This window comes from Hypanus sabinus, chromosome 10, assembly GCF_030144855.1.
Source record: "Hypanus sabinus isolate sHypSab1 chromosome 10, sHypSab1.hap1, whole genome shotgun sequence".
NCBI classification, from domain to species: Eukaryota; Metazoa; Chordata; class Chondrichthyes; order Myliobatiformes; family Dasyatidae; genus Hypanus; species Hypanus sabinus.
In genome coordinates this window covers 147,043,317-147,066,715 of record NC_082715.1, presented here as the reverse complement: position 1 = coordinate 147,066,715, position 23,399 = coordinate 147,043,317, and the positions used below count along the sequence as shown (strand labels likewise).

Below are 23,399 nucleotides of genomic sequence, written 5' to 3'. Positions count from 1 at the left end.
TAACTGCTCTATATGTTGATTAAAGCTCCTTCACAACCTCTGACTTCCTAACTTACACCATCATTCATCATAATTACTATTCAGAGACCCAAGAAAACAGCCCCCATTTGTTGGCCATGGTGGATTTAGAATATGGAAGAAATTGTCAAACTCAAATGGGTCAAGGACAGTGGAAGCAGACAGATCAATTCCCTTTGTTCCTGCCACGTGCTTGGAGATGGAGGCTGACATTTTGGGGAGCTTTTTGACCTCCTCCATTTTGTGAGTTGCTTTGCTTACTGTGTTTTAAAGTAGAAACAATGCTGCTTCAGGTAATCTGTGGAACTAGAGATAATTTCCAAAGAAGTTACTTGTGAGGTGTTCTTTGAGGTTGGAGGCTGCCTAGACTGAATGCTCCTCAGGTTGCTCCTCCAACCTGAGAGTAGCCTCAGAAACCATGTCAGAATGGGAATGAGGATCGGAATCTCTCAAATGTAGAGATACCATGCGCATGGTGTGACAGGTGAGGATAAGAGGATTGTGATGTGACTGTTAATGTGATGGGAAGATGAGGTGGGTGCAGACATCTGGGAAAATGGAAGCGATGTGGGTGAGGACAGCATTGATGGTGGAGGAAGAAAAACCCCATTCTTTAAAAGAGGAGGACATCTCTGATACCCTGGAAAGGAAAGCCTCATTGGGGAACAGATGTGGCGGTGACAAAGGAACTGGTAAAAGGGAATAATATTTTTAAAGGAGACGAGGTGGGAAGAGGTATAGTCAATATAGCCGTGGGGATTGGTAGGTTTATAAAATACACTGATAGACATTTGTCTCATGGTATAATTCTATACCATGAGCTTCTAAGCCAAGTCTCTTTATTTACTGTACTGACATCATCCTTTACTTTGAGCAATATCACACCTCATTTTCCTTTTTGCTTGTCCTTCTTAATGTTGAATACTTTGAAATATTTTAGTCAAAGAGCATGGAATCTGGTGCTTCAGCCCACAGTGTCTATTAAGTAACTATAAATGCTCTTTGCTTCTGCTGGCACGTGGTGTACAGCTTGAACTTTTAAGTGCTCATCTAATTAAAGAGAGTGAACCCTCGCAAGGGAGAAGGTCCCGATGGGATATCTGGTAAGGCTCTGAAAACCTGTGCCAACCAACTAGCAGGAGTATTCAAGGATATTTTCAACTCTTACTGATACGAGTAGAAGATCCCACATACTCCAAAAAGACAACAATTATACTTTACAGTACCAACCAACAATCACCAATTGTGGTTCAATTCCCACCACTACCTCTACCAAGAGCCTGCTGAAACTAGTTCCATTTCCAAGCACTTGTCCATACCTTTCTACCCTGATGATTAAAGGGCTCATTGAATAAACTTACATTGTGTGAGAGTCCCTGCCTCCACCACCCTCTCATGTAGTGCACTCCAGACTCTACCACTCTCTGGGAGGAAAAACTCTTACTCAGATCCTCTCCAAATCATCTAGTCCTTATTCTAAACCTGTGCAATCTGCTTTTATGAGAAGTTTCTAACCAACAATTGTATCTATTTCCCTCAATCAGCTCCTCCCTCAGTCTCCTCTGCTTCAAAGAAAACAAACCCAACCCATCCAGGGTCTCCTCATGACTTAAATGCTTTAATGTAGGCACCATCCTGCTGAATCTCTTTTCTCATGTTAACTTGAGCACAGCACTTCAATGTTTTATACATTTGTCCCATAACTTGCAGCCCATGCCATGCCATGATCAATGTCCAATATGCCCCCTCAACCATTTCTATATGTTGTTACCTTCTGGGATCCTTGGACTCATATACCAATGCTCCACTGTTGCAGAAAACTTACACAGCCCCACCATTTATTGTGTATATCAATCCTTAGTTCTCCCAAAATGCATGGTCACAATCATCATGACTAAAGGCCATCTGGCACTTCTTACTGACTGATCAATATCCGTCCCGTAGCCTGACAACTCTCCTCCAGACTCTTGTTTTCATCTTTTTTGGGAGATGGGCTAAATTGCTGCTGCACATCACAAGTTTTGTGTTAGACTGGCTGATGTCAGAGGTTCCTCCAGGTCCCAGAGCCTAAGAAGAATAATGTGGGCTGCCTTAATGACTATCGCCCGGTAGCACTCACATCGACAGTGATGAAATGCTTTGAGAGGTTGGTCATGACTAGACTGAACTCCTGCCTCAGCAAGGAACTGGACCCATTGCATTTTGCTTAATCCACAATAGGCCAACAGCAGACACAATCTCAATGGCTCTCCATGCGATTTTCAACATCTAGACAACACCAACACCTACGTCAGGATGCTGTTCATTTACTATAGCTCAGCATTTAATACCATCATTCCCACAATCCTGATTGAGAAGTTGCAGAACCTGGTCCTCTGCCTCTCCCTCTGCAATTGGACCCTCAATTTCCTAACTGGAAGACCACAATCAATGCAGATTGGTGATAATACATCCTCCTTACTGACAATCAACACTGGCACACCTCAGGGGTGTGTGCTTAGCCCACTGCTCTACTCTCTATATACACATGACTGTGTGGCTAGGCATATCTCAAATACCATCTATAAATTTGCTGACAAAACAACCACTGTTGGTAGAATCGTGGGTGGTGACAAGAGGGCGCACAGGAATGAGACGTGCGGTGATAATAAACCTGATTCTGATGTGTTGGGTAAAAAAAACACTTGAGTCCTAGAGTCAGACCAACTGTTTATGAATAAATTAAAAATTGGTGCCACTTGATATCACTGTTGGGTGCCAGTCTGTGTACCATATCCAGTGTAAGAGCTTCTTTTGTTGATGACCTGAGAGAGAACACAAAGGACGCAAGGCTGGGAGTTGATCTTCAGTCAGGCAGGTCAGAAAGAGGGATGGGGAGGCGAGAGGGACCTCTTGGGCAGTGCCTGGAGGAAAGTCTACTGGAATACTGCCAACCTATTAGAGCTCCGGGCCAAAACGTCATCCTTCCCTCTAACAATGGTCTTAAGCTTGATAAGAACTTATTTTACCATAAAGAAATAATGTAAAATATATTAAAAACATAGTATATTTATTCTCGGCCCGAAATGTCAACAGTGCTTCTCCCTATAGATGCTGCCTGGCCTGCTGCGTTCCACCAGCATTTTGTGTGTGTTGTTGTTTGAATTTCCAGCATATGCAGATTTCCTTGTGTATATTTATTAGTTTCAGCTTATGTCACACATTAAAAAGAACAGTCCTCAAGCTTAGGTCCAGTTTGTTTTGGCCATTGGATCTATTTGATTTGAGCAGTCCCCTGCCTTATAGAGAAAGACGATAACAAATGGTTGTGTGTTGAAAAAGCATTTCAGAATGTATATTGTACACTTTTCTCTGACATTAAATTGGACCTTTGAAAATATGGAATCAGTGGATCACAGCAAATGTGCAGTAGGCACAATGACCAGCGCACATCCGCGGCATAAAGCAGCCAATTGTCTGCCTCTATAATGTGATGGACCAATTTAATAAAATTAAAATTACTCTGATTCTGAATAGTCCTACAGATAGATAGTGCAGAAACTGGTCCTTCAGTTCAAGGAGTTCACACTTACCACAAGGGCACATTTACACTAATCCCATTTTATTCTCTTCACATTCCCATTAACTACCCCTGAATTTGATCACTTAAGTACAAAGCAGGGGCAGCTTACCGTGGTTGATTAACTAACCAGGTCTCATTAAAATTATTTGTGTTTATGTAGTAGAGTAAATTACAGAGAACATCAGCAGTGAGAAACAAATAGCAAATTCCAACTACTCAAAACCAAAACATTGGTAAGGTTCAACACCAGGGACAGAGCAATGCTCACTCTACCCTCAGGCATTCGCGTGCACACCAAACAGTAAAGCAATAGAATGACAGCAGGTTAAGGGAGAGATGCCAATCAGGCTAAGGATTTGGTTATATACTGGGGATCAGAAAAGAAGAACAAGGAATTAAAATCATGGTACAGTGAAAGAACACAAAGGAGAGTACACAGGTCAGAAATAATGACAAGGTGTGGTCTAAATTTGTGCTAAAAGATTGGAGGGTCTTGAGTAAAAGTTTGGCATTTGCTTTATTTGAAAGCTGAATGTAGACCATTTTAAAGCAGATTTGGGGATAAGGGAACTTTGAAATCTATAATTAGCTACTAACATCTTTACAACTCTTGTTGATGAACCAGAAATAGAGTCCGGATTCACTTGGGCCAATCATTTCCAGGGATAAATGATGGAACAATTTTCCTCATCTGGACACATAGAGTCCATTGACACAAATACAATTTGAAATATAGTATACAACCATTGGATTTCGTAATTCGATGAGAAGTTTATTCTGTCTTCGTGGAGTCTCATTAGACAAACGACCTGCTTACAGGTGCCCAGTTTGGGTTCTGTCAATGCCACCCAGCTCCTGACTTCATCACCTCGTTGGTCGAAACATGGACCAAAGAGCTAAATACCAGAGGTGAAGTAAGAATGATAGCCCTCAACATCAAAGCAGCATTTGATCAAGTATGGCATCAAGGTAAAATGGAGTCAATCTGAATTAGTGGGAAAACCCTCCGCTGGTTGGGATCATAGTTCGCACAAAGGAAGATGTTTATGGTTGTTTGAGATCGATCATCTCATCGTCAGGAGATCACTGCAGGAGTTTCTCAGGGAAGTGCCCTAGGACCAACCATCTTCAGCTGTTTCATCAATGACCTTCCTTCCGTCATAAGGTCAGAAGTGGGGATATTTGCCGATGACTGCATCATTTTCTGCACCATTCATGACTCCTCAGATAGTGAAGCAGTTCATACCCAAGTGCAGCAGGACTTGGTCAATATCCAGGCTTGGGCTGACAAGTGGCAAGTAACATTCGAGCTCCGCAAGTGCCAGGGAATGACCATCTCCAACAAGAGAGGCTCTAACCATTGCCCCTTGACATTCAGTGGCATCACTATTACTGAATCCCCTACTGTCAACATCCTGGGGGTTACCATTGACAGGAAACTAAACTGGTCTAGCCATATACACATCACGGCTACCAGAGCAGGTCAAAGGCTAGGAATCCTGTGGAGTGTAACTTACCTCTTGACTCCCCAAAGCCTATCCACCACCTACAAGGCTCAAGTCAGGAGTGTAATGAAATACTCGCCACTCACCTGGATGAGTGCAGCTCCATCAACACTCAAGAACCATGACACCATCCAGTACAAGGCAGCCTACTTGATTGGTACCCTTTCCACAAGCAACCAATCCCTGCACCATTGACGAACAGTTGCTGCAGTGTGCACTATCTACAAGATGCACTGCAACAACACACCAAAGGCAGCACCTCCAGACCCATGACCACTATCATCTAGAAGGACAAGAACAGCAGATACCAGAGAACTGCAGTGATTCAATAAGGCAACTCATCACCACCTTCTCAAGGGCAACTAGAGGTGGGCAATAAATGCTGGCTTTGCTGGCAATGACAACACCTGTAAATGAATAAATAAAAAAAAGCGACTGAAAAAACAGATGAGTTTGAAACTACATCCATTTTTGCTAAAAAATTTTTTAATATATTATAAAATAATATATTTGCAATTCAGCATATATAGAACAAATCCGAGTGCTCATGTTAGGTATCTCATTGGATGGAAGATTCAAGGATTTAGAACTGAAACCCATGTGGTTTAACAGTTACTTGGGTTTCCTACAAAATGTTAAATGGAACAGTAAGATTTTATTCACTTTTAGTATGAGCACCTCTATTTCTCAGCAAAAACGTTATTTATCTAGTCCAACATAAAAGTTAAGACCAAATTTCCAGTTTCATAGTCACAATGCCTGCAGAATTTTTGAGGGGCTTTGGCAATAGCTGGCTAAGGAATGATTTTAAACTTATTTGGGCATGGTTACAAATAAATAAACCAATCTCTGATACAAATTAATGGAGTGTCGTATGAGAGTAAAGAGGAGCACTGACACATTTCCTTTCCTGCCTTGGCCCTCTAATTCATGGTGAACATTAATGTAAAAATTAAACGAAAGGATGGAGAAATCAGGCATCACTGAGGCATTTCTTGTACTCAAACAGAAAACTAAGAATATCTTTATTTGTAAAAAGTCACACCGATAAAGTTTGTCCTTTCTCCTCACTAATTCTGACCAATCTACTGTGAACTTCCAATAGTGGCAGTTTTTCTTTTAAACCCTTTCACATATCCTTTGCCATATGGAGATAATATCTAATATAACTTACCTTCCAAAGATTGTGTGTTTCTTGTCCAGGTAGACACATGAGCGGAAAGTAATGAAGCTGAGAAAACAGAAAGCCAATTATAAGAATCTGCTTTTGGGAATGACTACTGATAGAAGTTAACCTATTAAGTTGCAGAGCTACTTTATTTGGGCCTTAAATAGTTAACAGTTCCTATATATGAGAACCAAGAAGCTAAAATTAAAGCAAAAGCACAACTTAACATAAATAATAATTTTATTTTCAAATCTAAAGTTCTGTAGAAAGAACACAAACCATAGGTAGGAAGATAAACATGTATTTTAACAGTAAACCAACATTTTATTAAGGCCAGTACTGGTGGTTATTTAACAAGGCTTTCACTTAGTTTATCATAAAGAAATGGTGAAAACGTATTAATATGTATATACATAACATATGGATATTTAACATCAGGATTTGGTTCTTCAAAATTTAATAGCATGACAATGATTTCCAATTATCTATTTTAAGGAAGATATGGAGACACAGCAATTAAGTCACTTCTAAATAGATTGAAAAATGGGAAATGCAATGAAAAAATACATTTCTTTGCATCGAGAGAATTCTGTGGTTATATATTAAGTTAATTTTTTTCAAGTATTATGAGTAAAGCATATAATTAAATGGGAACTTTAATTTGGATTTCTAGATCATGGCTTCCTACTTAAAAATAGAAGTAAGATCTACATAATCACTACAACATATTTGCACCATACAAATATTGTGCATCAAAATATAGTTGCTTGTTTTTTTTAGTTCTCTCTGTTCCCAATTCCTCTCAGCCAGCATTACAGTTTCTTTGTTCAGAAGACAGTATCTTCTCCAATCTTTCTCCAAAGTTGACCAACTGCCCATGTGCAATGCTTTAGATAACCTCTTCTCTCAGGAAATACCATTTGCTCATTTTCTGCTCTCAGTGGCCACTTTATTAGCCACACCTGTGCACCTACTTGTTAATGCAAATATATAAGCAGCCAATCATGTAGCGGCAGCTCAATGCATTAAAGCATGCAGACATGGTCAAAAGGTACAGTTGTTCACACCAGAATGGGGAAGAAATGTGATTTAAGTGACTTTCACCATGGAATGTGTATTGGTGCCAGACGGGGTGGTTTAAGTATCTCAGAAACTGCTGATCTCTTGGGATTTTCATGCACAACTTTACAAAGAATGGCGCAAAAAAACAAAAAAAACATTCCGTGAACGGCAGTTGGGTGGGCAAAAATGTCTTGTTAGAAAGAAGTCAGAGAAGACCACATCCTTACATTCAATAGACACTTTATTACAGGAGTTACCTAATACAGTGGTCACTGAGTGCAAATTCAGGAGACTGAAATGAAATCATATCACGTTGAAAAAACTTAACAAGCAATATTCAATGCATCAGTTAACAAAATTCAAGTTATGGGAAGTATTTTTTCGGCCTGCATCTAGGAGTCTGTGTGATTTGAATTGAATTTCAAAGCATGCAGTGAATTGAAATTCTGCATAGTGGATGTGAAGTTGGAGTGACTCATCCGCAAAAATTATAAAGCCTTAGTTTCAATAAAGACCAGAATACTTAAGTATGTTTTCCCTTTAGAGTGAAAGTTCTAAATCCTTTAAATAAAAATTCAGGAAGAAAATTTTACACATGTATTGCTCTCAATAAATATAATAAAATATTTGTAGAGTAACTCAAATATTTGTAACTGTCTTACTTTCCTACATGCTTCAGGGAATAATGTCACTTACAATTGTGACTTATTTGTGTTGGGCCCAGAGTTAGCCATACTGAGGATGCCTCGACCTGCATGGGAGAGATTGGGCTTGAACTCATCTTTGAAAGGTTTCCCCCAGTACGACTCACCACCTGAAAGTATAAAGAACAAGAACCGTCAATGTGAAGTCCTTCTCTATATCTGCTATCTACACACAGGCACTGCTGGGTATCAGCACAGAATGGATCGATTAGAAGCAAGACTGAGGCAGTTGGATAATTTTGTACAATTGCTCATAAATCAATGTAAAATATTTTCACTTTCTGAACACAAAAACTGCCTGAAGCAACATACATCCTTCTGTTGACCAACAATTTTAATGGATATGGCATTGCAGTGCAAAAATAATTTAGAGTCCTTTAATTTTTAAATGTGTTTGTTTTTGTTTCCGGCTGTATAATTGAAAAACATTCCAATTTGGTGTTTGATTGTAGGAATCTTATCAATTCTACACACACCAATGTGATCTAACACTAACAACCACAAGTAGAAACTTGGAAAATATTTTTCTTCCAGTGTTACGGTGACTGCTGCACTGTTCAAAAAGTAGCACTTGTATCCTCGGTGTTATTACATTCACAAGACTGATCATGCTTTTCTCCCCTTTAATTATGGGATCAGTTCACCAAATTAAAATGATGGCAATTGGGAGTACAGTAATGATACAGAATACTCAGGCAAGATTTCACCTGATGCCACAAGGCATTATGAAAAATTTGCTGCTGTGTGTTTCAACAGCAGTGAATTTTGTGGCTGTCTGCAAAGTTACAGACTTCGAGAGACTTTAGAATTATTTCTGAAACTTATTTAGTTCCGTTTTACTAACATACCTCAAACTATGAAATAAATCAAACATCTTTGACACCCGCTACTTCACTGGTGCAACTTTGTCAGCTGTTAATGTTTTCAGTGGCATTTCAGGTGTGGACATTCCTTTGTGTCCATGGAAGCCCCTTCACATGTAGGTCTCACTGTTGGAGTCAGGGTTGCTTCAGGCAAGTAAGATGGATCCTCTGCTTCAACACAAGGCAATTATGGGTCTGCCGAGACTACAGGCTGGCCTTGCATAATTTGTCTGTAAGTGAGGCTATAATAGGCCACAAATTGCTGCAATTGCGAGCTATGTCAGCATACAAGATAAATGAGTCCTTTGTGCATGCACACCATTAGCAAAACAATAATTACATTCCAAATTGTTAGAATACTGACACTTTAATGATTGGCCTCTTTGCTGTAACAAATTTATGATTCAAAGAAAAAAATTATGATTCTACAGTCAAAAGAAGTACAGTACAGAAACAGGCCCTATGGTCCATCTACAGTAATCCATACCAAAACCATTTAAACTGCCTACTCCATTGACCTCCACTGGGATCAATGCCCTCCATACCCTGACTACTCATGTACCTATCCAAATTTCTCTTGAACGTTGAAATTGAGCTCGCATGTACCACTTGTGCAGGCAGCTCATTCCACACTCTCACGATCCTCTGAGTGAAGAAGTTTCCCCCTCGTGTTCCCCTTAAACTTCTCACCCTTAACCCATGATCATGAGTTGTAGTCCCACCCAACCTCAGTGGAAAAAGCCTGGTTGCATTTACCCTATATATACCCCTATCAACTCTGTTTTCAATCTTCTATGTTCTGAAGAATACAGTCCTGACCTCTTCAAATTTTCCTTATAATTCAGGTCCTCCAGACCCAGCAAACATCCTTGTAAATTTTCTCCGAACTCTTTCAACCTTGTTTACATCTTTCCTCTAGGTAGGTGTTGGCCAGAAAGGACTACATTATATAAATCAGTGAATTCAAATGAATCAAGGACAATGGAAGCAGACAGACTAATTGTCTTTGTTCTTGGTGTGTACTTGGGGATGGAGGCTCCATTTTCAATTCTCCATTTTGTGAGTCTGACATGCTCGGCTTGATCAACTTTTTAAAAAAGACACAATGATATTTCAGGTAATTTGCTGGACTGGAGATCATTTCCAAATAAGAAGTTATTTGTGAGAGGTTCTTTGGTTGGATATAACATGCAGGTTGTAGATGTTGGGGTTGATGCCTGCCTGGTGTGATTCCAGCTCGTTGCTGATTGAGAACAGAGGCATAAATTATTGATTGTCACTTGATGGGAAGAGAGCAATAAATAGATGCTGGCTTGGAGCAGAGCCAATAACAAGATGTTAAAGGACAGACACATGACCTGCGGCCAATGACACTGGAATGCAATATTTGAATTGATAAGGATTGGATATAAAAGTGGATGCCGGTGTGCTGTAGCAATCACTTCGAAGAATAACCATCGCAGATACAAGCGTGAGCGACCTTGCGTGAAACAAGTGGTGAGTGAATCGGGACTATGAGGAACGCCTGGCCAGCAGAAACTCTTTTGCCTGGGTAATACCTTTGCTATTCTTTGACTATTCAGAAGAGTTAGGGATACTAAGCGGGTGTGCACACAAGGTATTTAGTGTATGAGTTCATGTACTTGTTCTTTTAAACAATAAAGGCACTTGTCGGTAAATATCTCTGTGCCTCACTGATCATTGTTACAAGAGGTAATTCTTACAACACAGGTGACCAAAACTGCATACAATACTTCAAATTAGGTCTCACCAATGTCTTATACAACTTCAACATAACATCCCATCTCCAGTACACAATTCATTAGCTTATGAAGGCCAATGTGCCAAAAGCTTTCATTATAACCCTTTTTACCTGTGATGCCACTTTCAATGAATTTCAGACCTGTATTCCCAGATCCCTTTGTTCTACCATTTTCCTCAGTGCTCTACCATTCACTGTGTAAGACCTACCGGGTCCTTCTGAAGGGCAAAACCTTGCACTTCTCTGCATTAAATTCCATCTGCCATTTTTCAGCCCATTTTTTCAGCTGATGCAGATCCCTTTGCAAGCCAGGAAAGCTTTCCTCACTGTCCACTACACCTCCAATCTTGGTGTCATCGACAAATTTGCTGATCCAGTTAACCACATTAACATCCAGATCATTGATATACCAGGGGTGATTGATAAGTTTGTGGCCTAGGGTAGGAGGAGTCGATTTTAGAAAACCTAGCACATTTAGTTTACCTACATTTACACACTTAGTCCAGCAGTTGTGGAGCATACGGATCCCTTCTTTGTAGAAGTCAGCGTCTTGGACCTCCAGAAGTGGTCCACAGCATGGGGTGATTAATAAGTTTGTGGCCTAACGTAAAAGGAGATGAGTTGTTAACTTCAAACGCTCTGCATTTTCATTCAAAGAGTTGAACTGCATGTGCATGTAATGAGAGCTGTATAACTTATCTCCTTCTACCTTAGGCCACAAACTTATCAATCACCCCTGCTGTGGACCACCTGGAGGTCCAAGACGCTCTTGTTACATGCACGTACAGTTCCACTCTTTGAATGATAATGCAGAAAGTTTGAAGTTAATAATTTATCTCCTTCTACCTTAGCTCACGGACTTATCAATCACCCCTGCTGTGGACCACTTCTACAAAGAAGGGATCCGTATGCTCCACGACTGCTGGACTAAGTATGTACATGTAGGAGGGGACTATGTTGAAAATTATCATAGTCTAGGTTTCCTAAAATTGACTCTTCTGCCTTAGGCCACAAACTTATAAATCACTTCTCTTAGCTGATCCCAGCAGCACACCACTAGTTACAGACCTCCAGTCAGAGAGGCAAACCTCTACTGCCACTCTCTGGCTTCTCCCACAAAGACAATGTGTAATCCAATATACTACCTCATCCTGAATGCCGAGCGAATGAACGTTCTTGACCAGCGTCCCATGCGAGACCTTGTCAAATGCCTTACTAAAGTCTATTTAAGCTTGTGTTAACACCTGGTACCTTGTGATAGTCACACACAGCATGTTCTCCTCAATGAATGTAAAAAACTGAAATCAAGAGAAACTAAAAAATAGAAGGAAATGGGGTGAATGGGAGTAAAATTAAATAACAGAAAGAAGAACAAGTTATATCCACCTGTCAGGATGAAAACTTTGGAACCACATTTGGTATTGTTTGATGTCTATACCCTTTGATGCCCCGACTAATCAAGAACCTATCTATCTCTGCCTTAAATACACCCAGTGACTTGACCTCCACACCTGCTCGTGGCAACAAACTCCACAGATTTACCACCCGCTGACTAAAATGATTTCTCCACATTTTAGTTCTAAATGGATGTCCTTCAATCCTGAAGTCATGCCCTCTTGTCCTAGGATCCCCTACCACAGGAAATAACTTTGTCATATCTAATCTGTTCAGGCTTTTTAACATTTGGAATATTTCTATGAGATCCCCTCTCATTCTCCTGAACTCCAGGGAATACAGCCCAAGAGCTGCCAGATGTTCCTTATATGGGAACCCTTTCACTCCTGGAATCACTCTTGTGAATCTTCTCTGAACCCTCTCCAATCAGTATATCCTTTCTAAAATAAGGAGCCCAAAACTGCACACAATACGCTGTGTGGTCTCACGAGTGCCATCTAGAGCCTCAACATCATATCCCTGCTCATATATTCTATACCTCTAGAAATGAATGCCAACATTGCATTCACCTTCTTCACAACCGACTCAGCCTGGAGGTTAACCTTTAGGGTATCTTGCACAAGGACTCCCAAGTCCCTTTGCACCTCTGCATTTTGAATTCTCTCCTCATCTAAATAATAGTGTGCCTATTTATTACTTCCACCAAAGTGCTTGGCCATACACTTTCCAACATCGTATTTCATTTGCCACTTCTTTGCCCATTCCCCTAAACTATCTAAGTCTCTCTGCAGGCTCTCTGTTTCCTCAACTCCACTCGCTCCTCCATGTATCTTCGTAACATCAGCAAATTTAGCTACAAATCCATTAATACTGTAGTTCAAATCATTGACATACATTGTAGAAAGCAGCGGTCCCAACACCGACCCCTGTGGAACTCCACTGGTAACTGGCAGCCAGCCAGAATAGGACCCCTTTACTCCCACTCTCAGTTTTCTGCTGACCAGCCAATGCTCCACCCATGTTAGTAACTTCCCTGTAATTCCATGGGCTTTTCTCTTGGTAAGCAGCCTCATGTGTGGTATCTTGTCAAAGGCCTTCTGAAAATCCAAGTACACCATGTCTACTGCATCTCCTTTGCTTGTAATTTCCTCAAAGAATTGCAGTAGGTTTGTCAGTCAGCATTTTTCTTTCAAGAAACCATACTGGCTTTGGCCTATCTTGTCAAGTGTCTCCAAGTACTCCATAATCTCATCTCTAACAATTGATTCCAACAGTTTCCCAACCACTGGTGTCAGGCTAACATGTTTCCTTTCCTTTCTGCTTCCTCCCACCCTTCTTAACTAGTGGAGTAACATTTGCAATTTTCTAGTCATCCAGTACAATGCCAGAATCTAACAATTCTTGAAAGATCATCGTTAATGTCTCTGCAATCTCTCCAGCTACTTCCTTCAGAACCCGAGGGTGCATTCCATCAGGTGCCTTGTACCACATTGAACTGCTGCTGCTATGTTAACGAATTTCACGTCACTTGCCCATGATAATAAACCTGATTCTGAAAATATTAGATAAAAGGCAAGAAGGCAGCCCATTTACAGTGCTTTTGTTCACATTAATGAGTATTACAACCAGAGAATTTGATCGATATTACTGAGAATTTTTATTTGTGAGTGATATGGTCCTTTTTCCCCACAGTAGAGCCCAAAAAATTGTAAAGCACAAAAAGCTAACAATTCAAAAACTGCAACATCTGCAGTTCAAAAGTTTTCATCCCCTTTGAACACTTATTTGAACAATCTCTTGCAGCTATAACAGCTATAATAGACTTTTTGGAAAGTCTTTGCAGGCAAGGATGTGCTTTTCTTTTCCCTCTATCAATACACGTGGTGTCAAAATCATTGTTGCGATGCATCTAGTGTGGTAGTGTAGTGGGTAGTGCTTGTCCCCCTCACTTTCAGCTTCCATCACTGGCTAGCAGTCTCATGAGAAGGAGAGCTGAATGCGCAAGTCTCTCCCTGCCCGTACAAAGCCTCTACAACACCAAGCCTCATGTAGTGTCTCCTCGCTGGTGACACATGGAAACTGAACTCCTTTCGGACTCAGAGGACAGGGTAGAGGTCTGGCCCCTGCACACGTAGCATGCAGACCCACCAGTGTGTGGACATGCCCTGGTGCTTGTGGGTAAATAGCTCCACTGCCTTATGGGCTGTCTTGGGAGAGACAAAGGCTACGGGAGTAAACCAGACAGCAAATCCAGAATGGAGCCCCTAAGGCAGCTGGACATCATTGAACACCCTTCTGGCAGCTCCTGTAACCAAGCTGGTGCCAAATGTATTGCTTCATAAGCTTTCCTTTGGATTACGCTAATGAGGCCGAGAGGGAGATCTTGATGATTGGGCATTTCAGGATTTTCTGCCCAGGCTTGTGATGATGATCACCCATTGTCCTTCGAGACCAGCCAACATGTGGGATAAATCTAACACAGTCCATCAGCTGGGTAACACCATTCCTACTATAAAGTATGCTGGATGTAGCATATGCTATGGGGATGTTTTTTAGTAGCAGGCACTGGGAATCCTGGATCTGTTAGCCTCTGCAAGAAAGCTTAAACTGGGGAGTAAGTTCATCTTTCAGCAGGACAACAACCCAAAACACACTGTCAGAGCAAACAAAGAGTGGCTTCTATTGAAGAAAATTGATGTCCTCCAGGGGCCCAATCATTGTCCTGACCTTAAACTGATTGAACATCTCTGGTAAGATCTCAAGATTGCTGTCCACCACTGTTCCCCAACAGTTTGAGCTACTTTGCAAGAAGCAATGGGTAAATCTTACTTCTTCACATTGTCTAAAATGACTACTGGCTGTAATAGGGGCAAGAGGTGCTCAACTAACTACTGAGCAAAGGGGGGCAAATAGCTTTGAACTGCTAAAATTCCAGTTTAGAATTTTTAGTTTTTCATGCTTTACAATGCTCCCTTGTTTTCGGTTTCTACATGTGAAAAAGGAGCATGTTATTCACAAATAAAAATTCTCAGTTAAATTGATAAAAATTCTTAGCTGTGATACTCATTCATGTGAACAAAGGTTCAGGGGCTGAATACTTTTTCAAGGCACTATATCATGTTCTTAGTCACTTGGTACAATAATAGAGTTTACTACTCTTAGCAATCGATCTTTGTTAACTTGTCTTGAATAAATTTGGAATAAGAATAATTTATATTGGTGGAAAGCTGTGAGTGCAAGAGGCCCAAACAGAATGAATACTTTTTTAGTCTACTACACTTGCCTTATAAAGTCCCATACCGTGTCTCAAAATTCAGGCCCTTATTTTATAGGCAATGGTGAAATAACAGTGTGTGGTGTTGATTTAAATATAAAGAACAGTCCACAAAGATCTTAATGAACTTTACTCTATTTAATTTCTCATTTCCTTGATGTTAATTTCATTTTAGCAACCAAAAAATCCATTGTACAGCAACAGCGATGTCATGAAGGCAGCTGAGCACCCAGTAACAGTGAACAATTTTCATAGATTGCTCAAGAAATTTAAGTTTCAATTTTGAGCTAAACTTTAAAGTTTTCACAAAAATTAAACAAAAGACTGAAATGTATACAAAATTAAGGTAGAAAGAAAACTAAAAGAGAACATTATTAAGAATACTAAATAGTTAAATTATTTGAAAAATATAGTTTTGAAAAAATATTCATAAGTTGTAAGAATCCACATCTAAAATTATTTTAAAGCAAACAGTGTGTTTTTTGCTAATTATGGCTTTGATACTGTCAAAATATCAGATGAGCCCTGTAAATTAGAGATCTTTTTCCTGTGGGATTTTATTATGTTTATAAAAAATGTTGAAATTCTCAAGATGTTTTATCTGCCAATTATCTCCAATGAGCCATGCAGGGGAGCAGAATATCACTGACAATGATATTTAGGTTTCTGGACTTTACTCAGCATATGAAGACTTTAGGGGTAACTGTCAGTTTCAGCAATACAGTAACAGAATCTACATACAGTGTTTGATTCTTTAGCCTGCCCATCTGAATACCTCTTCTACCTGAAAACTCTTTTAGAGGTATAGAATTCTTGGGTCCCACACCACCAGGTTCAGGAACAGTTATTACCTTTCAACCACTCAACAATGAAATTATTCCACAAACTTTAACTCACATTCAAGGATTTTACAACTCGTGTTCTCAATATTATTTATTATTATTATTATTATTTTGTTTTATTTGCACAATTAGTCTTGTGCGCATTGGTTGTTTTGCCGTCTGTATTTGTGTGTAGTTTTTCATTGATTCTATTGTTCCTTTGTATTCACTGTGAATGTCTGAATGAAAATTAATCTCAAAGTAATATATGGTGACATAAATTGTATGTATTTTGAATATAAATTTACTTTGAATAATGGAAACATGTCAAGCAAGAATGGTTTAATAAGATATATAAACATAATGATTATTACAAAACCTGGAACAATTCTAGGTTTCAATCTCTTTGTAAATACTTGACATTACTTTTCAAGACATGATTGATATTTATGGGTGTAGTTTTACTGAGTATTTTTCCACTTACTGAAACAATTAGAGTGCAGGTATGAGTGAAAAGTAGCATATGTACATCTATTTACCTCTTTATAAATGCTTCATTTTACTGATAAATACAAATTTGAGTATACATGTTTTATAACAATACATGTGACGTCCCATGTTAGAAATGATGCCTTCTTAGAAACACTCTTCCAAAAGGCAAGGCAAAGAATGTGATTGCTCCTAGGGTGTAACCACCTTCCATGATAAAGAACTTGTATGATCCTTTTCAGGGACAAAGTAGAAACAACTCTTGGGGGTTAAAACCTGACTAATTTAAGTTCCTGGGAAAAGCAAGTCTTTGAGTTTATGACATTACAGTGTTATTTAAGAATTGCAGAATAGTATAGATGAACACATACATTTTGTACTGTGATTTTAAATACAATAAAATTTCCCATCAGTTTATTTTAAATAGCACTTTGACAAAGGGTTTAATCCCCTAAATACAAGTTGTTTTACAGTATGTTACTTTGACTGGATAAATGGAGCAACATCTTCCCATTATTGTGCTGTGTGATGGTTTGTTGAAATTCGGGCTGAGAAAAGCAGTGTAGCTATATTTTGGGAAATGGACAGTGGACAGACAAACAGGACGCAAAATCCAGGAGGCTACAATGGATACAGACTGTGGCTTGGAATACTTCACAGAATGCTTAACTATTTTTAAGTAAATCAGTCTGGGGAGCATATAAATTTTCTCAAAATCATGGATGATAAACTACCAGGCAAATCTAATCAAAACCTACTGCACTCTACACCTCTTACTGAGATTATTGATTCAAATTAAGTCAAGACACGTCTGATATTGAATTAATCTGTGTTTGGACAAATTGAAGATAAACATAAATAACTAGTTAGCTGTTGTCTTATCACATTGACACCATCCATCTTCTTAGCAATAAAGCAGTAAGGCATCTTCCATACAAGATGTTTGGAGTATTCATTATGCCTAACCTGAAAAAGCCTCTGCAAGAGTCACCTTAACACTGGATTCTTGTGTCGATGATTTGGACATAACCCACAAAAACGCCAGTGCGTTTGTAAAGTGTAGCTCAGCAGGAGCACTAAGTACAGGTTCAGGGAATTCTGGAGAAGGATGGCAGAAGAGGGACTGCAGAGGTATTGATGGGAGAGAGTTTCCTGTGTGGGGCTGGCAGTGGGTGCAAGTAAAGGAGTCAGGACGGATCCCAGAGGCAGCAAGGGCAGTAATGGGTGCCCAGATGCAACAGGGAGTTCACATTGACTAATGTGTGAAGTTAATAAGCACAAGGATAGGAAGGAAGCGTTAATATTTAAAGTGTGAGGATGGGACAACTTCATTAAAATACAAATTGCTTCCTTTCTATCCTTTTTGGAAATAAGATGTAATTATTTCGAAAATGAATGCAGGAAATAAACATCCATAAATGTTACAATTATATTATTAGTCTTCAAGAATATAAAAAGTTAATGTAGTAGGAAGAATGTTTAAGATATCATTTCCCAACCATTCATTTTAACTACGAGAAAACTATTTATATAGTTGTTCTGCGCAGCTAATTTTGTTAATCGAAAATAATTGGGTGCAGTGGACACTAGATTATCTGGAAGAAACCTGAAAATAGGTAGAAATAAACCTTCAAATTGAGGATGGGTTAATGTAATTACAGAACTGCAGCTCCATGTTTGAACTGCTAATCTAACTGTAGTTTTCAAAAATGTGGCTAAGTGGTAGTCAACTTCTGAACAGAAAGGCTGGAGACCTATTTTTGGGTAAAAGTCATGGTATGCTATTTTGAAGCATCCTAGATTTTCTTTAAGAATACAAGCTCTGCCCTATTTGATGCAAAGGAAAGAGATGTGGCTACTGAAGTAGGGTTAGGTCACCACCTTATCAAAAGCAAGAAGGGAATGAGACATGATGGGGGCAAGGATGAACAAGGCAAGATAGACAGATGGAATTCCTATTGGAGAGTGGAGAGGAGCTTCTGCAGGTTTCACATTCTCAGAAGAGAAGTGGCAGTGAATTCAACAGAGACCTGAAAAAGGTTTTCATCATTTTGTTTTTTTTAATTTCCTAGTTTGAGATTTAGAATTTTAATGTTAAATACTTTGAAATGGATTGGTAACATTATTACATGCAATGCAATAAATTATTTTATAATAAAGACTGGTATTATAAATAAATTCAGGGATAAACTATGGTACAAGGGAATATTTTCATCCATCTGAACTTGCTGGTGCTAAAACTTGCCACACAAATCATAGAAAACGTATTATAAAGGAGGCCATTCACTGCCAGTCAAAAAAAAAACACCTAACCAACTGAATTCCAGCTACCAGAATAAGGTCCAGAGCCCTGATTTAGTTTGTAGTTAGTTTCCAACCAGTTTGTAAATGTGATTAAGTGTTACTACGTCAACCATCAGTTCTAGTGGTGAGTAGCTAGGCGTGTTAAAAATCAAACAAAGTAGGACATTATACATCAAGATCAAATGTGTCTTGCAAAATTTTGAATTCCACAATGATTTAATTCTTTAGGATTTTAAAGTTTTCTTTCATTGAGAGACTTGATTAACTCCTGTTGTGCCTTGAAAAAGTAATGGATACCGTTTTTTTAAATGTTCAGAATATTTACAACATACATTGATGCTAGATGGCTTATTCTGCAAAATGTAATGTGTATAAGCTTCAAGTAGCATTGCTTCAAAATGGTGACGTCCATCATTAAGGACCCCCATCACCCAAGTCATGCCTTGTTCTCACTGCTACCATCAGGAAGGAGATACAGAAGCCTGAAGGCACACACTCAGTGATTCAGGAACAGCTTCTTCTCCTCTGCCATCCGATTCCTAAATGGACATTGAACCCATGAATACTATGTCAGTACTTTTTTATTTGGCACTACTTATTTTATTCAGCTACCCTAAATGGACTTTGAAGCTTTGGACACTACCTCACTTTTTAAAAAATATACAGTATTTCTGTTTTTTGCACATTATTTAATAATCTATTCAATATATGTAAGAGATTTACTTGTTTATTTATTATTATAATTATTTCTCTCTCTGCTAGGTGAAAGGTGGAATCTGTTGCAAGATGGTGGTGCGACGCAGCATGCAGCGTCCACTTTGGAATGAATATCTATAATCTGTCAAGTAGGATGCCGCGTACAATCCTGATTTGATGGAGACGTACGTGTGAAGCACGGAGGAACATCTGGTGAAACTTTTTCGCCTGAAATGACTGTTTCGCTGCCGCTGCGACTGTGTGATCGGAAGGATCTCCGGGAGGAAGGCCCCGAATCTTCGGCTTTGCCTGTTGCTTGGAACCCAGTGCGGGGTCAAAGCGCTCGGTAGAGATGGTGCTCGGTGTCGGAGGGCTGGTCGGAGGCTCGAAGTTGGCTGTGGTCGGGGCTCCCAGAGTGCTGTATCGGCAAGCCACGGCGCTGGAGGTTCATGGCAGGAAGAGTTTTTCTTCCTTCTACTGTCTGAGTGAGATGATGGGCTGTCGGGACTTTGAGACTTTCTTTTAATCCGTGCCATGGACTGCTCTTTATCAGATTACGGTATTGCTTTGCACTGCTGAAACTATGTGTTATAATTATGTGGTCTTTGTCAGTTAGTCTTTTATCAATTATGGTATTGTCTGCACTGTTGAAACTATATGTTAACTATAACTATATGTAACTATCTGGTTTTGTGTAGGTCTTTTAGCTTTAGTTTTGTCTGATGGGTTTGTAGTTCCTTTCCTGGGAACGTGCTAAGACAGTAGTGCGGTATCGATACGCAGCAGCCTCTCTGTACGCTGGACTGGGGATTACCAAACGTTATGTGGTTTTCCTTGTGTGGTCTGTTTTGTGCTTTTTCGTGATATTATTCTAGAGAACGTTGTCTCATTTTCTAACTGTACTGTATTTGTGGTTTATAAATGACAATAAACTGAATCTGAATTATGTATTGCATTGAACTGCTGCTGCTAAGTTAACAAATTTCACGTCACATGCCGGTGATAATAAACCTGATTCTGATATTTATTGTAATTCAGCTTTTTCTATTGTTATGCATTGCCTTGTACTGTTGCCACAAAGACAACAAATTTCACAACATATGCCGGTGATTTTAAACCTGATACTGATGCACCATGTAACAGCCAACATTACAATCAAAGTCCCTATTCACTAGGAACAGATGGTATCTTTATTAAATTCCAAAGGTGAAAGAAAGAAAAGTTTTGAATGGGAACTGTGAGAGGGGTAGCTGTTCCACAGATTGGGAACAGAAAAAGGGGCATGAAGAGGCAAACAAATAACCAGCTGGTATGGGGGAGAAATGCTACTGACAGAAACCTCATTCTCTAGTCTAAATATGTCTGGATTCAGAAGCCTGAGCAAGAAAACCTAGATAAAAAAGTGATACTACTGTGCATTATCATTATTTTACATGTTCACAAGATGAGCATGTGGGTTACCTCTGCTTACGTAAAAGGTGGTGGCATCCATTGCTCTGAATATTAGAAAACTGCAAGGGAGGGAATGTGTTAAACTAGATGTTGTTATATCTTGCATTAACATACTTGTGCAAGTACAAGCTAAGCAATACTCTTCAGTGCAACAACTGCAGAACCAGGGCAAGTATTCAACACAGATCAGGCATCATCTATGCAGGAAATGGACAGTTGGCATTTTGGGTTGTGACCCTTCATCTGGACTGGATGAGGGAGACAGCTATCACAAAAATGTGAAGGGAAGAGGTGGAACAAGATCGTGCAGGTGATAGGTGAATCCAGGTGAAGGGGTGGAGGTTGAGGGAAGGTAGAGTGGGAATAGCAGCAGAAGCTAGGAGCAGATAGATGGAATTATCTGGTGGTGTTTCTTATGGAGCGTAACCATCAGCTTGTATCTGTGTTTAAACCTTCTGATTATACCTTGTCCACTTCAGATGGGTGAAAGGTTGGACTTGAGAAACCAAATAGAGATTTGATTCTGAAATAACTGTGTGTGTGTATTAAGAGATATTAGGGGGGAGGGAGAGAAAATATGAATGAATTGCTGCAAGAAAGCAGCATCCATCATCAAGGACTGCCACCAATCAGTCTGTGCTCTTTTCTCATTGGTGTCATGAGAAAGGAGGTACAGGAGCCTCAGGATCCACACCATCAAGTTCAGTAACAGTTATTACCCTACAACCATCAGGCTCTTGAACCAGAGGGAATAACTTTCCCTATCACTGATCTTTTCCCACAACCTATGGATTCACTTTCAAGGACTCTTCAATTCATGTTCTAAATATTTATTGCTTATTTATTATTATTATTTTTCTTTTTGTATTTCCACAGTTCATTGTCTTTTGCGGACTGGTTGTTTATCTGTCTTGTGTACAGTCTTCCAATGATTCTATTGTATTTCTTTGTATTTACTGTAAATGCCACCAGAAAATGAATCTCAGAGTTGTATATGATGATATACACGTACTTTGATATAAATTTACTTCGGATTGTGTGCTACTTAATTTATATCCAAATGGCAATATATAACATTGAAACAGGTAACAGCATTTCAACTATGCAATTATTAACTTGCTTTGCACAACTGTGGAAACCAATTTTACAAGGGTTATGATTCATTAACAAGAGAAACACAACAACAATTTGTCCTGGCCCAGCCACGTGGACAATATGGACAATAAAGGATACCAGAAGGTTATGAATATTGGGCATGTATCTGAACCTCAACATTTTTACAGATGCATCATAGAAAGAAAGCATCCCACCCGGATATAACCCTTGCACTTTGTCTCTCTGCACTGCACTTTTTCTGTAGCTGTAACATAGTGCTTCTTCCTCCCTTTTGTATTACCTTGATAAAATTATGCATGGAATGATCTGTCTGGATGGCACAGAAACAAAACCCCTTCACTGTATCTCAGTACATGTGACAGTAATGAATCAGTCACCAATTACTAGGGCTTTGTGTAAAATATGATACAGAAAAATAGGCAAGTCCATTTTGTGAAATACATTGTGGAACAATAGCAAAAGTAAATGCACTGCAAAGATTGTATCTACAGCCACAACAATATGAAGTAACAACTGGGGTGTGAATACATCCAACACATATCATTTACAACAATCTATTCAGAAAAGAAATGTAATAAGTATGCATTTTGTGCATTTGTCCTGTAATTACTACTGTTACCATTGCTGACTGAATAAATTTAACAATTACATAAATAACAATTATGAGTTTAATACTCTGGTGGAAGCATTCCTACTGTAACTGCGTAGCCACAACTGGTCCTTTTTAACATTGTGCATTCTCAATGACTTACAATGTGAAAAATACCCTTGCTTTCAAGCTGAGTTGGGCTACCAAGATTGCACAGTTTATATTAAGATAAAAAATAGATGACCCATTATCCAAGCTGCACCTGGTTATCACCAATACCTTCTGGCCAGGAAGATAAGCTCAATTTAACAAACAACAGGAACAGTTAATAAAATGGTGGTCAAGCTAAATACACAGGAAGAACAAAGCCAGGAAGTACTGTGACTATCTGGGTCTAATGATCTTTCAGACGTTCGCTTATTTTTATCTGCATATATTTCATCTGCAGCTAAAACTAAATATCAGACCCAGGTCAAATTCTCCAATTCTCTCCTTCTGGCAGTGACAGAGAAAAATCAGACTCTTGCTAAATAACAATTAGCCAACAAACAATACTAATTGCAATCACAAGGGGACAAGGGCAAGGAGGGGGAAATGTAGCTGAAGGTGACTGGGATTA

General features: G+C 39.3%; 1 protein-coding gene across 1 annotated transcript in view; it reads right to left on the bottom strand.

Annotated features, from left to right (window-relative positions):
* ppil2 (peptidylprolyl isomerase (cyclophilin)-like 2) overlaps positions 1 to 23,399 on the bottom strand; it is a 286,701-nt gene that overhangs the window by 83,272 nt on the left and 180,030 nt on the right. The window contains exons 15-16 of the mRNA XM_059983207.1: positions 8,012 to 8,129; positions 6,260 to 6,316 (exon numbers count right to left, since the gene is read on the bottom strand). Coding sequence (XP_059839190.1) covers positions 6,260 to 6,316; positions 8,012 to 8,129 — 175 coding nt within the window. The remainder of the gene's footprint in view (positions 1 to 6,259; positions 6,317 to 8,011; positions 8,130 to 23,399) is intronic.